This window comes from Hippocampus zosterae, chromosome 10 (genome assembly GCF_025434085.1).
Source record: "Hippocampus zosterae strain Florida chromosome 10, ASM2543408v3, whole genome shotgun sequence".
Lineage (NCBI taxonomy): Eukaryota > Metazoa > Chordata > Actinopteri > Syngnathiformes > Syngnathidae > Hippocampus > Hippocampus zosterae.
Genome location: NC_067460.1, coordinates 22,961,399 through 22,978,646, shown reverse-complemented (window position 1 = coordinate 22,978,646; position 17,248 = coordinate 22,961,399). Strand labels below are relative to the sequence as shown.

The following is a 17,248-nucleotide window of genomic DNA, read 5'->3' as shown; positions in this document are numbered from 1 at the left end:
GTTTGTTTGCGGTAAGTGGTCGGATCGCCACCGTTTTCTCCAGTTGAGTGAGGCTTTTTTCAAAATGGCATCATTACCCCGCGGAAAGAGACACCCCCCACCCCCCTCTCCCCGCCATCCTGTTAATACCAGGCGGCTGCTGCTTTTATTGTTTCTAACAACACCGTTCGATGGTTGCCGCGTGTCACAGTCTCCCGCGCGCTGTTTTTTGATTCGTTTTGGAAGAATAATGTGCAGCTAAAATCCATGCTAGCGTCGTTACGTGCGGCGCAAATTGGCCCAATTTTGCGCAAGTGATGGATGGATAATCGCGCACCTTCCCGCCGTTCGCTCGTTTGATCGCGCCAGGGATATAATTGTGTTGTTCATAAATAATTCGTATTGTGGTCAGCGCGCGTAATCGCCGGTGCTGCTTTTACAAAGATAATAAGGCTTCTTGATTGACATTGCTTCGAGAGCTATTCATGCAACAAAGGCTTCTTTTTGTGGTTAGCCGTGGCGTACGATTGCACTGCATCGCACTGATAGTAGTTGGCAATGCCTTTTTTTTTTTAAATCCGAGCGACATTAAAGGCCTAAACTGTTCAGTTTGTATACAGAGCGGGTAAATACTTGCATGCAGGTACACTGGTAGGAAGTACACTACAGGAAGTGAATGTGAAAAAGACTAGCAAGCTCGCTCTTAAAACTAATTAAAATGAACTACATTTAAAAAAAATATAATGAGTCCAAAGCTATTACAACTCTGGTACAAAACAAAAACAAAAAAAACACAATTTTGACCGTTTGCCACAACACCACCAAGCTTGATTTGACTCAGATGTTTGTTAGCATCACTGCTAACAAAAAATTAGCTCAATTAGCTTGTGACAACAAAATAATGCACTTTATCTCAGTATTTCTTCAGAGAAGACAATTTGGAATGGCAGAAGCTGGTGTTTTTTGTTGTTGTTTTTTTTTTAATGACGCACCACATTTCACCATCACCTGTTACGTCATAATCATCAATGTTCACGTATCTCCACGAAGTCTCTTCTGTCTTTAAAGTCCCCCAAGCTCTTAGTCTTGTCAGTCAGTCAAGATCTCAACTGCGGTTGACTTCTCTCTCTCTCTCTCTCTTTTCATGCAATGGGTCTTTTTTCCACTGTGCAGTCATCCACGCAGGTTGAAGAAAGCAAAAAGCCTCTTTTGACAAAATAAGTGTGGAATGTATGGATGACGACATTCAAATGTCGTGAGTGCGTCAAATTAAAAAGTCATCGGCCGGATTATGTGTGTGTGTGTGTGTACCAGGCCATAGTTAGCGTTGAACAAGCTAGCAAGAAGCTCAGCTAGCTAATGTGTCTTTGTGTGTTTTATAGTGACGGATGAAATTTGCTGCCTCTGTGTTTTTCTTACGTTTGAGTCGCTCAGCTTGCACGTTACTAAACCAAACCTTGAATGTTCTCAAAACGTTCATTTTAGAAACAAATCAACTGACACCCTCTCCCCAAACATAAACATAAAAGTCTCGCCAAGTCCCGTCGCTACACGCAAAGTCCAGTCTCACTCGAAAATCAATTCGGTCAAGTCCAAAACGTTCATCTGTTTTTTTTACCACGCAAGTCTCAAGTCCTCGTGCGACTTAAGTCTGACTCAAGTCACGTGACTCCCTTTCCCGCCAGCGCCAAGTGATTAGCGGCGAGGTCCAGCTGCAGTCGGTCGTCGACTTCTTGTGTTTATGTTGAGGCCTTCTTACGCATTCAGTTGAACGCACCGGTGCGCTGGAGGGGGTTAGCTTTTGATCCTGGAAGGAGTCCCTGGTACCCCAACACCCCCACTGCCCCCCCTACCCTCTTCTTCTTCAGCCTTGCATGGCTGAGGCTGAATTCCAATTTGTTTGGCGAGCCATTCAGCGGAACTAGCCGCACACACACACACACACACACACGCACACACACACACAAGCAGGCCTCTCAGGCCCAAATCTCTATTGAAAACACACCTTTCTGTCAAGCCAGGAGGCTTTTGAATGGAGGCCCGCCGTGTGAAAGACTTCCAGTGGAGAAGTAAGTAGTGCCTGTGTGCAGTTTTCTCGGCTTTCAATGAACCTCCCAGACAATGTCGCTGAAATCTGCCCAACGGCCCCACCGCCTTGCACTACAGGCTGCGCGAGAGCGGCCATGTTGATCGAATCCAATGCTTCGAGCGGCACAAAGGCACAAAGTGCAAATTCCAAATGTGCCTCGGGACGTTGGTGTGAGAAGGCCGCTGAGACACGCAGTCGGTAAACTCCAAAAAATGACTCCCACGGTTAATACGTCGCAGCATGTCGTGTGACGCCGAAGGCCAGTGTAAATAGTAAAGTTGTACTGCAGTCGGTGTCAAGGAAGTGTATTGAAGTGGGATCATCTCGAGTGAGAGACGTGTGAACCAATGTGCCGGTCAAACCACGGTGAAGTGAGGGGAGGTGTTTAATTTAGACAGACCATTGCCTTGTGAAATAAAAAAAGTAATGCTTAGCCGCCGGGCGGCCCGGTAGTCCAGTGGTTAGCACGTCGGCTTCACAGTGCAGAGGTACCGGGTTCGATTCCAGCTCCGGCCTCCCTGTGTGGAGTTAGCATGTTCTCCCCGGGCCTGCGTGGGTTTTCTCCGGGTGCTCCGGTTTCCTCCCACATTCCAAAAACATGCGTGGCAGGCTGATTGGACGCTCTAAATTGTCCCTAGGTGTGATTGTGAGTGCGGATGGTTGTTCGTTTCTGTGTGCCCTGCGATTGGCTGGCAACCGATTCAGGGTGTCCCCCGCCTACTGCCCGAAGACAGCTGTGATAGGCTCCAGCACCCCCCGCGACCCTAGTGAGGATCAAGCGGCTCGGAAGATGAATGTATGTATCCTTTTTGAATTTGGTGGTGACGAAAAAACGTTTTCAGTGGATGACCTTTCCTTGTTTTTGGGTACCACCAAAATTCACGGCCATCCACGAAACAGGAGAACCGAGGCTTTACTGATTCTCCGTTGGCTACTCAAATGATCTTGCGTTTAACTTTCTGTCTTCTTCTGGTTTGTGTCTCATGTAAAGAGCGGCACGCGATTAATTATAGCGGGTAAAAGACGGTGAGATTTATACGCGGCGGCGCTGAATAGCAACTCTCAGCACGCTGGCTAATTGCGTGATGGATAACACGGAGGCATTTGCATTTATATTGCAGCCGCCCTCCCCAAGTGCGCCACCCCACTCCCTTTAGACGGCGTTTTTAAGTGACTCCTGACCACCGGCACAACGGTTGCAACGACGAGCCGGGCACAAAAACAAGCAAATGGTGTTTTCACTGAGCCCGGTGGGGGGGCTGACATCCGGATCGACTTGACAGATTAGCGTGAGGCTAACACCGCAGGAGTGACGTGCTCGCTGGAGGCTGTTTTGGGAAAAGTCCTCCTTGTTTTTTCACACATAAGCTGTTTGAGGTCAAGCTTGTTTGAACCAAGTTCGGTTTAATGTAGAGTGACACGTAGGAGAACGCAGACCTCCGCCAAAGCCAAATTAGACATGTAGGAGTAACTGGGATTAGCACGTTTTTTTGTTTTTTTTTTACCATTTGCAGCGAAATACGACATGACAGCAAAGTGGTGGTGGTGGAGGAGGCGGAAAGGCTTTCATAGTGAGCAAAAGCTAACCACCGTGGTTGCAACATCTTCCCGGACTCTATTTCAAAAGGCTTAAAAAAAAAACAAAAAACATGAGTTCCATCTGCAACGGAGCATACCAGCTCTCGATTGTTTACATAACAGACCGACTCAAAACAGGCAGACTTTCAATCTTGAGGCATCAAAAGGAGGCAAGCCGCCCCCCCCCCCCCCCGCCCCCGCGACATCAAGAAGAGGGTGACGTAAGAAGAAACGTCACAAATCCGCACGAGGCAAACCGACTATTAGCGGCGCCGATATATATTTGGGTCCGTGCAGCGCTTCATCCATCCATCATCTACCGCTTATCCGGGGCCGGGTCGCGGGGGCAACAGCTTTAGCAGGGAAGCCCAGACTTCCCTCTCCCTAGCTACTTCTTCCAGCTCTCCCCGGGGGATCCCGAGTCGTTCCCAGGCCAGCTGGGTGACATAGTCTCTCCAGCATGTCCTGGGCCGTCCTCGGGGTCTCCTCCCGGTGGGACATGCCCGGAACACCTCACCAGGGAGGCGTTCAGGAGGCATTCGAATCAGATGCCCCAGCCACCTCATCTGGCTCCTCTCGATGTGGAGGAGAAGCGGCTCGACTCTGAGCCCCTCCCGGATGACTGAGCTTCTCACCTTATCTCTAAGGGAGAGCCCGGACACCCTGCGGAGAAAACTCATTTCAGCCGCTTGTATCCGGGATCTCGTTCTTTCGGTCACGACCCATAGCTCGTGACCATAGATGAGGGTTGGGACGTAGATCGACCGGTAAATTGAGAGCTTCACCCTTTGGCTCAGCTCCTTCTTCACCACGACAACGATACAACGTCCGCATCACAGCAGACGCTGCACCGATCCGCCTGTCGATCTCCCGCTCCCTCCTACCCCCACTCGTGAACAAGACCCCAAGATACTTGAACTGCTCCACTTGGGGTGCCGTGCAGCGCTTGTAAACCGTAACTCGACAAGTAGACTTAACCTGCAAATGTTGAACGAAAACACACGCTACTTGATCCCATTAATTCTTCTCAATTCCCCGACATTTCTATTCATCCCCCCATGGAACGTTTTTACCTTTTGAAAAATGTGCGAGCGCATCCGGTCGTAAAGCTTTTCTTCAATCCCTATTGGTATTCTTAATATGCAGTTTCCCAACATTATATGCTGTACGGGTATATGTGATACATCCATTCTATATTCATACATTCATTCATTCATCTTCCTAACCGCTTGATCCTCACTAGGGTCGCGGGGGGTGCTGGAGCCTATCCCAGCTGTCTCCGGGCAGTAGGCGGGGGACACCCTGAATCGGTTGCCAGCCAATCGCAGGGCACACAGAGAGGAACAACCATTCGCACTCACACTCACAACTAGGGACAATTTAGAGTGTTCAATCAGCCTGCCACGCATGTTTTTGGAATGTGGGAGGAAACCGGAGCACCCGGAGAAAACCCACGCAGGCCCGGGGAGAACATGCAAACTCCACACAGGGAGGCCGGAGCTGGAATCGAACCCGGTACCTCTGCACTGTGAAGCCGACGTGCTAGCCACTGGACTACCGGGCCGCCCTCCATTCTATATTGCGTAACAGAATATATTTCCAAGTCCCAGTTGGCCAGCATTCCTTACATGTGCTCGCTGCGCCTCTGAAGATGCGCTTTGTGGATCATTTAATGAGCCTGTGCGCGTGTGTGCTTGTGTTTGTTTGTGATCTTTTTCACACACACAAACACACACACAATGCGACCATCGACTGTGAGCTAATGACCTCAATGGGCGCAATGCATTGCTCATTTGAAATGTTTTAACGGTATTCCCCTCCACCGATACGCAGCACCCTTTTGCCAAATGCGAACAATGCTATTGAAAAACGCTGACTCTGCGAATTGTATTTAAAAAAAAAAAAAAGCTGGCAAAACAGACCATCCATCATTTCTTTTGTCCCCGGTAATCAATTTGGAATCATTACCTAGATAATGCACTCATGGCTTCAGGTGGTAGCGGGGGAAACTTTTTGAAATGAAAGCGCTCGGTCGCTATCTTCATCTGGACGCTTCCCCCGGCATGTCGTTTGTCAAAGCCGGTTGTAAATAACTCCTCTTTGTGAGTGTATCCTCATTAACCTTCCCTCGTCACTTGTTTCTCATGCCGTCTCGCTCCTGTGATGATGATAACGCTTCAGAAAAAAATGGAGCCGCTATTTCTTTCGGACACGTCCGGGCGAAGGCGCCGTCGTCAAATCAAAGCATTCGCTTCTTATCACATGATAGCGGCGTGTGACGCCTAGCGGTAGAAGGAAGCTCCCAAGTCGTCACCTTCAAGTTAGCGCGGCAAAAAACCTCAAGCAAGTCGAGTCCAGCCGTTGCTTGGGTTTAGCTAGCCGTAAGTCGAGTCGTACTATCGAAATTGTCGACTTTGTCTTCTGTTTCCGCACTTGCGTTATAGTTAGCCGTACTGTCACATTTGCCGTCACTTATTTGATTTTAATTGTTCCAAAAAAAGGCCTCTTGTTTAGTCTAACAGTTTTTGTTGTGTTCTCAGTGAAACCGACTGACGCTGACTGTGTTTCATCGCTTAGCTAACATTGTGGAGCTAACAAAAATTGTCAGCTTGTCTCGGCGCACTACTGCTGTAAGTCTGACTCAAATCACGCTTAGTCATGTGACTCGAGTCTCCCACCATTGACGATACAGCACAATTTGATATTGATCCAAAACCAAGCGAGGGCCACTGCTGCTGGTACCAACGATCGATACATTTTAATTAGCAAGATGGCCGCAACATCAAATTGATTCAACATAGCGGGAGCTTATATTGAGCTAAATGTATCGGTACATTTTTGAGTTGGAATGAAATCCTAAAAATGTAGGTTTTTAACAATAAATGAAGTGGAATATGCCCAGTATCTTTTGGAAAATATTCTGAAGGGATTTTTACAATCCTTGTGTCATCGCTATATGGCTTCACACTCACAACTGCCACGCTAACACCCATGGCGGAATGTGCGTCGTGAGGAAGCTACACCCACGCCGATGCAAACATAACCTCCTCGGTGGAGGTCAACGCACTTTGGGATGGTACGCTAGTGACTGCTTGGGGGGGGGGAACAAAGCAGGGAACAATGGCGGCTATTGGAGGCGACTTGCCTCCGCTTGGGGGCGAAACATGTGCTTGAAAACCACCATTGTTGCCTTGTGTTGTTGCCTTGTGTTTGTACCTATCGACAGCTGAAAGGATGGCGGTGATTAATGACTCGGGGGGCCGCCGTGCGAGGACCTCAGCCACACGGGGGTGCGCGGAAACGCCGCCCACTCGCCAGCTGTCAGGGTTCTTCATCTTCTCGGGGGAGACACGATTTTGCTTGCTAATTTTGTTGTTGTTTTTTTTAAACCGTACCTTGACGCTATGCTAATGCGAGGGATTACCTTAAAGTCCGTTGTTTTTATTCGCAGAAGAGTATCGGCCTCCTTTTCGGTCGTGGACTGGCATTTGATGGGAAACATGAGGGAAATTCAAACTGTGAGCTGTCATCAAAACCGTTTAGTGGGATTTATTTGGCAGATTTCCAAGTTGTTCAAAATACAAACCCAGAGTTTTCCCAAAATGGCCTCTTCAAAGAAAAATGTCTGACTTCCTATTCAGTATTCGGATATGAGACTTCCGTACTTCCTGTTTAACGGGAACAAACTGGCGTAGGCAAGTGCTGTATGTTTTAACTTTTGAGTGAGCGCTACGGAGTGACTTTTAGGGGGATACCGTTGGTCCCGCTAAAATATGGACGGAGCTTTTCAAATTTGAGACAACCCCACATTTGTCGTTAAAGGGCCCCCGGAAGGAACCCAAGAACTGGCGCTTTTTTTTTTTCTGTCAATGCTTCTTGAGACTTTTTTGGTGGGTCTATCCATGATATGCATGTCCACCAAATCTCATGTTGTTGAGGGAAACATTTGGTGGGGGATCTGTGTCTATGGCGTCCACTTCTCAAATGTGTTTGTCATTGTGAGCCAAAAATGGCCGCTTTAAAGCAAAATGGCTGACTTCAACCATCAATTTGAGCTTTCTCTTTTGGAACTTTTTTTTGAGGTGGCAACAAATTTCCCAAGTTTCACATTGTTTTTGTTTGTCATAACGAGGAAGCTCAGTGTTTAGCAGGAGCCACGTGGCAGCTCGCATTTAAATTTGAGCTTGTATACGGCTTCCGCGAGATAGTTTGTTCAAAATAAAAATCTCTTTATTACTTTTTTTTCTCTTTTGACAGAATCTCTGAGACCCAACCGTCCTAATTGACTCGCATTTGTTGACGGAACAAAAAAAAACAAAAAACAGAGCGGAGAGGCGCCACCGCCATGGAAGTGAAGGAACGCCGACCGTACCGCTCGCTGACCTCGGCCCGGCAGGAGCCCCCCGAGCGGCGCTACACCAGCTCGTCGGCCGACAGCGAGGACGGCAAAGCCCACCCGAGGTCGTACAGCTCCACCGAGACCCTCAAGGCCTTTGACCACGATGCCCGCATGGCGTACGGCAACCGCGTCAAGGAGCTGGTGCACCACGAAGTGGACGAGTTCGGCCGGCAAGGTGGGATTTTCACTGCTAGCTTAGCATGAGCATCAATACAATACAATACAATACAATACAATACAATACAATGAAATTTGAGCTCAGATTTCGAGTCGATTCGTGATCTGAAACCAAGAGTCGTGCTCATGGATTATAGGGACCTTTTTTTTTTTAATTCATTCCAAATGGAATGTGAGCTTTTAAGACTGTTCTGAACTCCAAGTTCCATGCCGGCGTTTTATTTAGGACAAGTGGCGATGAATTCCACTCAAGCCACAACATTTTTATCTGCTCAGGAGCTCCCCTGTGGATAATTTTTCAACCCTCCAAGACAGCTTTACCACACTCGGGTTGTTAAAAATGGAGGAGGACATCTTCTCGAGAGGCTTTGATTAGTCGCCTAGCAACAAGCTAAATGCTACATATGCAGTCATAAGATCACAAACGTGCATGATTAAAAGAGAAGCGTCCCTCCGGTATGCCTCAAGGTCAGGCCGTAGCCGCTAACGGCGCCGACATTATGCTAAATGAAGCACCCGCTTGTCATATTTAATCAGCCGCGCCTTTTCCTGCCTGGCCTGCAGGTCCCGACTTCTCTCTGCGAGACCTCGGCTTCGGGGACGGCCTCCCGTCCGCCCACCACGGGGCGGCCTACCGAGGCGAGCTGGGCCTGGCGCACCGCGAATACTCTGTCAGCGTGGGCTCGGACGCCGACACGGAGACGGACGGCGTGGCGTCCCCGGAGCACGCCGTTCGGCTGTGGGGCCGCGGCAACGGCGGCGGCGGCGGCAACCCCAAGTCGGGCCGGAGCTCGTGCCTCTCCAGCAGGGCCAACTCCAATCTGACGCTGACCGACACGGAACATGAAAACACGGAGAACGGTAAGTGGAATCTTTTTGCCGAATGGCCGGTGCTAATAATTTGTTTATTTTTTTGCGTGGGAACAAATCAAAACAAAAGATGTGAGATAAAACTCAGCATTACGCTGAGTGTGGCTGTTGTAATTCGTAAAAGCCGGTCCCATTGTAGAAAATCCCGCTTCGCAATGATGTTGCAGTTTCTGCAAAGATGCCAGATATGGAAGTGAGGTATTGAGTGGCTTTTTTTTTCATTCATTCATTCATTCATTCATTCATTCATTCATTCATTCATTCATTCATTCATCTTCCTAACCGCTTGATCCTCACTAGGGTCACGGGGGGTGCTGGAGCCTATCCCAGCTGTCTCCGGGCAGTAGGCGGGTGACACCCTGAATCGGTTGCCAGCCAATCGCAGGGCACACAGAGACGAACAACCATTCACACTCACACTCACACCTAGGGACAATTTTAGAGCGTCCAATCAGCCTGCCACGCATGTTTTTGGAATGTGGGAGGAAACCGGAGCACCCGGAGAAAACCCACGCAGGCCCGGGGAGAACATGCAAACTCCACACAGGGAGTCTGGAATCGAACCCGGTACCTCGGCACTGTGAAGCCCACGTGCTAACCACTGGACTACCGGGCCGCCCGGCTTTTTTTTGTTGTTGTTTTTTTTGCACTTGCCTTTTTTTTGTGAGTGTCACTTTTTCCTTATTGATTGGCTGGGAGCAATCATTTTGTTCTGCTGTCTTGCACGCAGCTCGGCTTCCATTTCAAGTCGCCTACAAGGTCTTGAATCTCCGCATGAGTCAGCGACAAAAATGCTTCTTTTCATATTAGCTTGCGATGAGTCCCATGAGTTTTTGTTCGCCCCCTAACCCCCTGAATATGATCTGGTAGATTTGCAACGGCCTTCCCCTGGACACTTCGGCGGCGGAGAACTAAGCTGCATGCGGCGCCCGGCGGCGAGATTCTAATTACCCCGACGCAGCCTTGCGGAGAACCTCGCAAATAGTTTTACATTTATATCTGCTGATGTTTTTTTCTAAGTGACAGAAATGTCCGCAAGAAGGGGGGCGGGGGGATCCATTTGAGTGGCTGACTCGGGTCAAGGGGGAGTGTGCGGGCCTCTACATTGTGCCTCCGTTGTACATAATTAAAGAGAAGCTCCTGGCACGACGGCGTTCGGGCTTGCGGCATATCATGCGTGTGGCGTCGCCGAGACCCCCGTCATGATGCTAAACAGTCTTTTTATTCCACTGGCTTGGGCAGAAAGAGCATTCAGGAGGGGCTGGCGGGGGGCATTTAATTCGGCTAAGCCTGATAACATACAATTACAATTTCTATATGGCAAGTTAATTAAAATCCATCAAGTAGGGCCTTCTTGCGTGCCCGCGCCAATGTCTCTAAACCAACAAACCATTTACGCGGCTGTTTAATGTATTCCAGCCGGCGGGCATCCGCCCTCCCCCGCCAACCGCCCCTCATCCCCAATCCCCCCTTTTCACATGTGACTGCCTTGACCCTCCGCTTAACGCATGCAAATAAGCAAGTGGCGCTCGCAAGCATCTTCCTGACGCCGCCCCCTCGTACTGGAGACGATACTGAGACGACAGAAGAGATTTGATCGAGCTATCGTTTAGCTGTTTGGGTAACTTTCCATTCATCCATTCATCGATCAAGCGACGAGCTACCCACCCACCAACTAGCCTAAAGGAAAGAAAAAAACACAGAGATCCGAAGAAAAGCAAATTGACTTGCAAATGTAACATATCTGGTAAAAGAAGGCAATTCTTTGTGCGTGTCAGGCTTTATTTCCGCGTGTGTGTGTGTGTTTCCCATCATGCCTCTTTTCCCAAGAGAGCCCCTGCGAGGACACTTGGAGCAGCTAGCGCCTGCTGAGTCACAGCAATGCCCCGCGGAGGCAGAACATCAAGGCTGGCGTCTTACTGTAACTTAAAAGAGCCGCCGCTGGCTTAGTTAGCCGTGACCCACATGCATGCGGCCCGTTGCTAACAAGTTACGTTTTGCCCCTTTTCCATCACACGGCACCTACCTGCTAGCCAATCGTCGTCAGAATTTTGTCATCGCCGCGCTAGGCCACGTGTCTTGGAAAAAGATTTTAATGCTGTTGCTTGCGGTAGTTTACTCCGTAATCTTCGCTTGGCTGTGACGCCGTGTAGATTGGTCATCGGTTTGTTGACTAGTCAGTCCATCAATCAGTTAACGTTTAGCAATTAGTTCATTTATAGTCTCCGTTCGGCAGTTATTTGGTCAGGCAGTCACCTCGTTAGTCGGTTAACTTGTTAGGTAGTTCACGGGGAAATCGAGTCATAACTTTCATTCCAAACACGGTATTCTGGTCGAGATTACATTTGAGGGGAACGTTTTCATCCATGTGAAATGGCGGCCATTTTGCCTCGTACTGCCACTTACTGTTAACTGAAAATGACATCCCAGTGCCCAAGGGCTCAGCTTGCCTATGTCACGGCTCACCCGCTGTCGAGGTTTGCTCATGTGGGGTACCGTGTTTAGACTAGTGAGGGTGTCTGAAACGTATTGTAAAGAACATTTTTAATCACATAGTCACCAGTTAGTAAGAAGAAGCCATCAAAGTCTGCCGAAGAAGACTTGAAAAATATGTTTTCGCTCTGACACTCAGTTTGCAACAGGACCAAAGTTACCCACCAGGTCCAGTAAACGGAACTGTGGTACTCCAAGCTGTCCTCGTGTCACTGTTTGAAAATTGCGTCGCTGCCACCTTCAGGACTGGAGTCAAGCATGTTTGAATTTCTCAATCAAATGAGTCACGGTTGTTTTGGCCTCAATGGGGGTCTATACTGAGTGCAAAGTGAGCGTCAACTATTAAGCTACGTGCTTTCCATTTCGACGTACAAGGTTCATTGCACTCTTGACAACGGCAATTGTTCGTGAGAGTGGAGTCTTGTGGGAAATCATCATCATGCCTTTGGGCGTCGTTCCAGGCCAACAACCCCCCCCCTAGAAAAGCGACACTTTGCGTTTACGTGGTTCCATAGCCTCTCGGCTACGCATTTATCTCTGTCAACACACATTTCTGCGCACAAATTACTAAGCAAGTTAAGTTCTTGGCGAATGCCTCTTTGATCCAAATCATGTCTTGGCTCACCATTTTCTGACTCTGTAGAGCCAATCATGAGTCAAGGCCAAAAGCTAAACCGAGTCACAGTGCGGTCGGATGCCGATTAGCGCCCTCAACATATGAATATGCTGTAAAGTGAAATGCTAGCAGTTGCTAGCCTTCTCATTGCCATGCTAACGCAAAACAATACCTCCGTAGAAACACCCCACAGTGGGGAAGGTGAAGAGTCAGTCTGTTGATCGTAATAAGTTCTTGTTTGTTTTAGCCGGACATATAATTCAGTTATTTGGCTAGTAAATCATTTAATTAGGTTGATAATAAGTCGCTTGGGAGTTCTTTAGTTAGTGAGAGATTGCGTTTGATGCTTAGTTAGTCAGTTGTTGGCTAGTCAATCGGCTAGCTAGCCCGTTAGCTGGCTAGTGACCTCCCACTGAACGTTCGGCAATGCTGTCCGTCTTAAAAATTGGTCTTCAAACTCATTTTTACTCTTTGGCTTTAGACTCAGCATGAGACTTGATGTTTTTTTGTTTGCCTGTTTATTTGCTTTCTTCGGTCTTTGTCATTAATTTATTGTTTTATTGTTGATGAATAATTTTTGCTCCACGTACAGCACTTTGTATGCAGCGGTGGTTGTTTTAAAGTGCTCTAGAAATACCCTTGAGTTGAGTACTTTGTGGTTTAGATTGTTGGTTAGTTTGCCTGTTTATCTGTTAGTCATTTGTTTAGTCAATTCGTCAGTCATTGACTTTGCTGTTGAGTTCGTTGGTCGATGAGGTTTTTTATTTTGCTCACTCTGCTGTTCTGAAGTTTCATCTGCTTTTAATGCCGCAGCAAATGTGAATTTGTTAACAGATGAAGACATCAAAGAATCTTCGCGTTAACTCTGCTTGCAGAACTTGCCTTGAAATAAACATGTGCCATCATTTATTTATTCGAATAACTTGCCTAAAAATAAACCCGTCTGATCACGTCAGCGTTTTGTAGAAGCACCGCGTGGCGCTCGGAGCCGACACATCATGAGAGGCTTTTGTCCTGGCTGGTCCACTAGCATGAGAGAAGGCTCAAGTAAAGTCGGTAATCTGGGGTCGCCGTGGCAACAACAGCGGCACTGTTGTCCTCCTTATTGCAAGCTGTTGAAGCATCAATCTGATTCGCTTTCAAAATCCAATTAGCACATGATGCTGCCTTAATTGATACATTATTGGATATGATGGGTTTCATTTGTTTGATTAAACAGTTTTTCTTTTTCCCTCACAAAGAGCAAAAGCACAATATTATCATTACCGCGAGGGGGGGGGGACAAAAAAAACGCCCATCCCGTTGCAAGCTAACTTTGTTGTGACAACAACTTCAATATGTGTTACTGGGCAACATTTTGGATGGAATGGAAATAAAAGAATAAGGAAATCAATGAGAGGCGGGCGGCGCAAACATGAAAGCAGCTGAAAAGCGATTAATCAGTAATTACATTTGTCATCAGTCACGCAAAACAGGCCAACTCGGGGAGAGTTTGTTGAAACTACTGCCTCATTAGCCATCGAAAACGAGTGTCCGTAATTAATCCAAAATCTTTATCCTTTGACCAAAAATGGGACATACGATGAAAAATTGGCATAATTAGTTGTATACAAATAGTTTGGTGTTGATGAAACAACCAAGTCAATATTTTGAAAGTTGCCTATTTATAAAATGTGCTTAAGGACCTCGCGGCAAGCGCCGTTCATTTGCAGTCTAGATATTAGGTCCACCTGTATCGTCTCATTAGATTCAATGCGATTTTTTTTTTTTCATTTCAACAGATAATAACATCAGCATTGTTTCCCGCTTCCTTGCTTTTATTGTCCCTCGAAAATATATTAAATATTAACCCACGTAGCCTTTCATACTCTTTAATGCACTCTCACTTTATGGTCATCATAAAGAGTTTTATGCAAGGTTGGTAATTTATTATTTTTTTGGGGAAGAGAAGTAAACACGCACACACATCGAGATCAGCATGTAATACAATTCGAACATCGAGTCCATACATTATAGATGTGTGTGCATAGTTCTGATATTTATAGGAAAATGCGAGATGATTCTTTTTGCTTTATGCCACCGCCTGCAGCGTTTCACCATTGATGTCAACTGCGGCTCGTAACTCTCGACATGTTACGTGATATTGCCGATGACGAGTCAGAGTTTTGTTAGCCGTCTGGCCATCTCGCTCGCTCATTTTGTGTATTATGGCTATTATTAAAGGAATATAACTTTGTCATCAAAAACACCTGTAGTGAATAAGGATTTTCATTTTAGAGTCCAAAATGGTTTCTTCAGACATCAGCTCTCAAGCTGAATTTCTAAGTTGGCCTTTCATCCCTCCGTTTTTCCATATGCAGCCCTCAAACAGAAAAGATTGGACACCCCTGGTTGAGAAGGTGTGCGGCAGGTTACATCTGGGCAAAAATGATTGCTTTTGATAAAAAACAACAGAATGCAGTCAAACGTGGTGCTTCCAGTGTCGTGATCTGGGGCTGCTTTGTTACTTCACCACCTGGATGAGTTTGATGGAGCAATGAAATTGGCTGTCAATCAGCTTGATTTCACCGACTGCTCCTTAGGGTGCAATCACCAATTATTACCTCCTGGTTCAATTTTCTTTTTCCACACTTGGGCCAGAAAGTGGAGGTTTTGGATTTTTACTTTGCTGGCTGTTGATTTTTGATGTTTGTCTGTGAGTAGGAGTAGCACTCTTTTTGTCTAATTGTCACTTGAACTCGTCAAGTACTCGAGTCAAGAAACTCAAAACTACTCAAGTATTTCCCACCACTGTAGACTCCCAGACCTCTCGGCCACAGTGTTTCTTTTGGGTTTATTTAGTTCATTCATTCATTCATCTTCCGAGCCGCTTGATCCTCACTAGGGTCGCGGGGGGTGCTGGAGCCTACCCCAGATGTCTTCGGGCAGTAGGCGGGGGACACCCTGAATCGGTTGCCAGCCAATCGCAGGGCACACAGAAACAAACAACCATTCGCACTCACACTCACACCTAGGGACAATTTAGAGTGTTCAATCAGCCTGCCACGCATGTTTTTGGAATGTGGGAGGAAACCGGAGCACCCGGACAAAACCCACGCAGGCCCGGGGAGAACATGCAAACTCCACACAGGGAGGCCGGAGCTGGAATCGAACCCGGTACCTCTGCACTGTGAAGCCCACGTGCTAACCACTGGACTACCGGGCCGCCGGTTTATTTAGTTGTTTCCACTTATTTTTTTCTTGGGGCCCAGGTTACGGCTTCCGGTACGGTGCAGAGCTTCTCTGGATCACTTGCAAGCTAATTTGCGCGGCTTTCGAGGCCCTCGTGGACAATTTTGGGTCGTTATCAGCATGGCTGCACACCCGCCTCCTGCCAGTTAGTCGGATCATCGTAACGGGCATTGCTGCATCCGGGCGCCCGGAGGGCCTCGGCTCTCCCTCCGCTGCCCGGTGCCTGATGTGGGACATGCAAAAGGGGATGATCAGCCTAATCCGGATGCTCTTTTCCTAAAACCCACAGAAGATCCAGCTAATTATCCCCACTCGTGATTATATTTATGTGGCTTTGAGCAGAGGCAATACACACTCTTCCTGCTCGAGGCGAGATAAGCAGGCTAGCCCTAATCAACGGACCACCGCAGAGTTGTTTTCTTTAGTCCCCCCCCCCCCCCCCGCCCCCCCCATCAAGAAATTGAACGATTTTTTTCTTTTTATTTCGGACTTCAAAATGAACAAAAATGGTGTCTGTTTGTTCAATTTTAATTGAATCGGATCGTTACTGTTTTCCAATTCAACAGGGAGAGGCAAAGGCAAATCAGCTTAATGCAAACAACTTGTCCTTTTTTTTTTTGGAGTAATTGTTCATTATCTGCCGACCCAAAGCTCCTTGTGAAGTTTCCTGCCACCATCTTATCTTGTAATTCACATTTTGGCCTGTGTTATAATTCAAGGCATTTTTGTACGCCAGAGCTCCTTTGTCATTATTTTGCTTGATTAAGTACGACCAGAGCTCAATTTGTTATCACCACATTAGGTCCAAGATTCCAATATTACCGATGCCCGTTTCTGTCCAAATTGCTCGTGATTAATTCAATCACGGACAAGTGATAATTGATTACGTTGGTGTAGTCGCGGCTCTACAAGACGTTCTCTCTCATTAGCGGTCCCATTTAATTCAGTTTTCGTCCAGGTTGGAACAAAAAGGTCCCGCCGGGGTGGTCGCTTTTGATCAGACATCGAATTACAAGCAAGAAACTAAAACGATTATACATACGGTCGTTGGGAGTGTAAATCGTGGAGTTTTGTGCCGTGGTTGCTATGGTGACATGGCGAGGTCCTTAAATCGCGATCTCTCTTTGATATGATGGGGAGAAGATTATGCCTTTGAGGCGGCCCAGTAGTCCAGTGGTTAGCACGTCGGCTTCACAGTGCGGAGGTGGCGGGTTCGATTCCAGCTCCGGCCTCCCTGTGTGGAGTTTGCATGTTCTCCCCGGGCCTGCGTGGGTTTTCTCCTGGTGCTCCGGTTTCCTCCCACATTCCAAAAACATGCGTGGCAGGCTGATTGGACGCTCTAAATTGTCCCTAGGTGTGAGTGTGAGTGCGAATGGTTGTTCGTTTCTGTGTGCTCTGCAATTGGCTGGCAACCGATTCAGGGTGTCCCCCGCCTACTGCCCGAAGACGGCTGGAATAGGCTCCAGCACCCCCCGCGACCCTAGTGAGGATCAAGCGGTTCAGAAAATGGATGGATGGATGGATTATGCCTTTGTGTCCGCCTTTAAGTAATTGAAATGACCTCGTCCAAGTTTGCATTCGTCACCTCACCCGTGAAAAGGACGCAGCTTGCTCATCGGGAACACGTTCGATCTTGGGGGGGTCACGTTTAATTGCCGCACGTTGTTAATTGCATTCCGTCGCCCCGTAATACATTGGCTTGTCTTTGTTGAGTCGACAGTGCTCGATTTCACCTTAAGATGTGAAAACTTCTTAACCCCCCCCCCCCCCCCCCCCCCCCCCCGACCACCTCGTACTCCCTCTTGTGATGAGACAC

General features: G+C 47.7%; 1 protein-coding gene and 1 long non-coding RNA gene across 13 annotated transcripts in view; one reads left to right on the top strand and one right to left on the bottom strand.

Annotated features, from left to right (window-relative positions):
- Positions 1-4,430, bottom strand: part of LOC127609025 (uncharacterized) — a 262,601-nt gene extending 258,171 nt beyond the window's left edge. The window contains exon 1 of the long non-coding RNA XR_007964446.1: positions 4,208-4,430. This is a non-coding gene — a long non-coding RNA (uncharacterized LOC127609025). The remainder of the gene's footprint in view (positions 1-4,207) is intronic.
- Positions 1-17,248, top strand: part of tenm4 (teneurin transmembrane protein 4) — a 163,276-nt gene that overhangs the window by 23,340 nt on the left and 122,688 nt on the right. For all 12 annotated transcript variants that reach the window (XM_052078334.1, XM_052078335.1, XM_052078331.1 and 9 more), the window contains exons 2-3: positions 7,904-8,220; positions 8,787-9,083. In XM_052078334.1, the coding sequence (XP_051934294.1) occupies positions 7,992-8,220; positions 8,787-9,083 (526 nt within the window). In that variant the 5' untranslated portion in view covers positions 7,904-7,991. The remainder of the gene's footprint in view (positions 1-7,903; positions 8,221-8,786; positions 9,084-17,248) is intronic.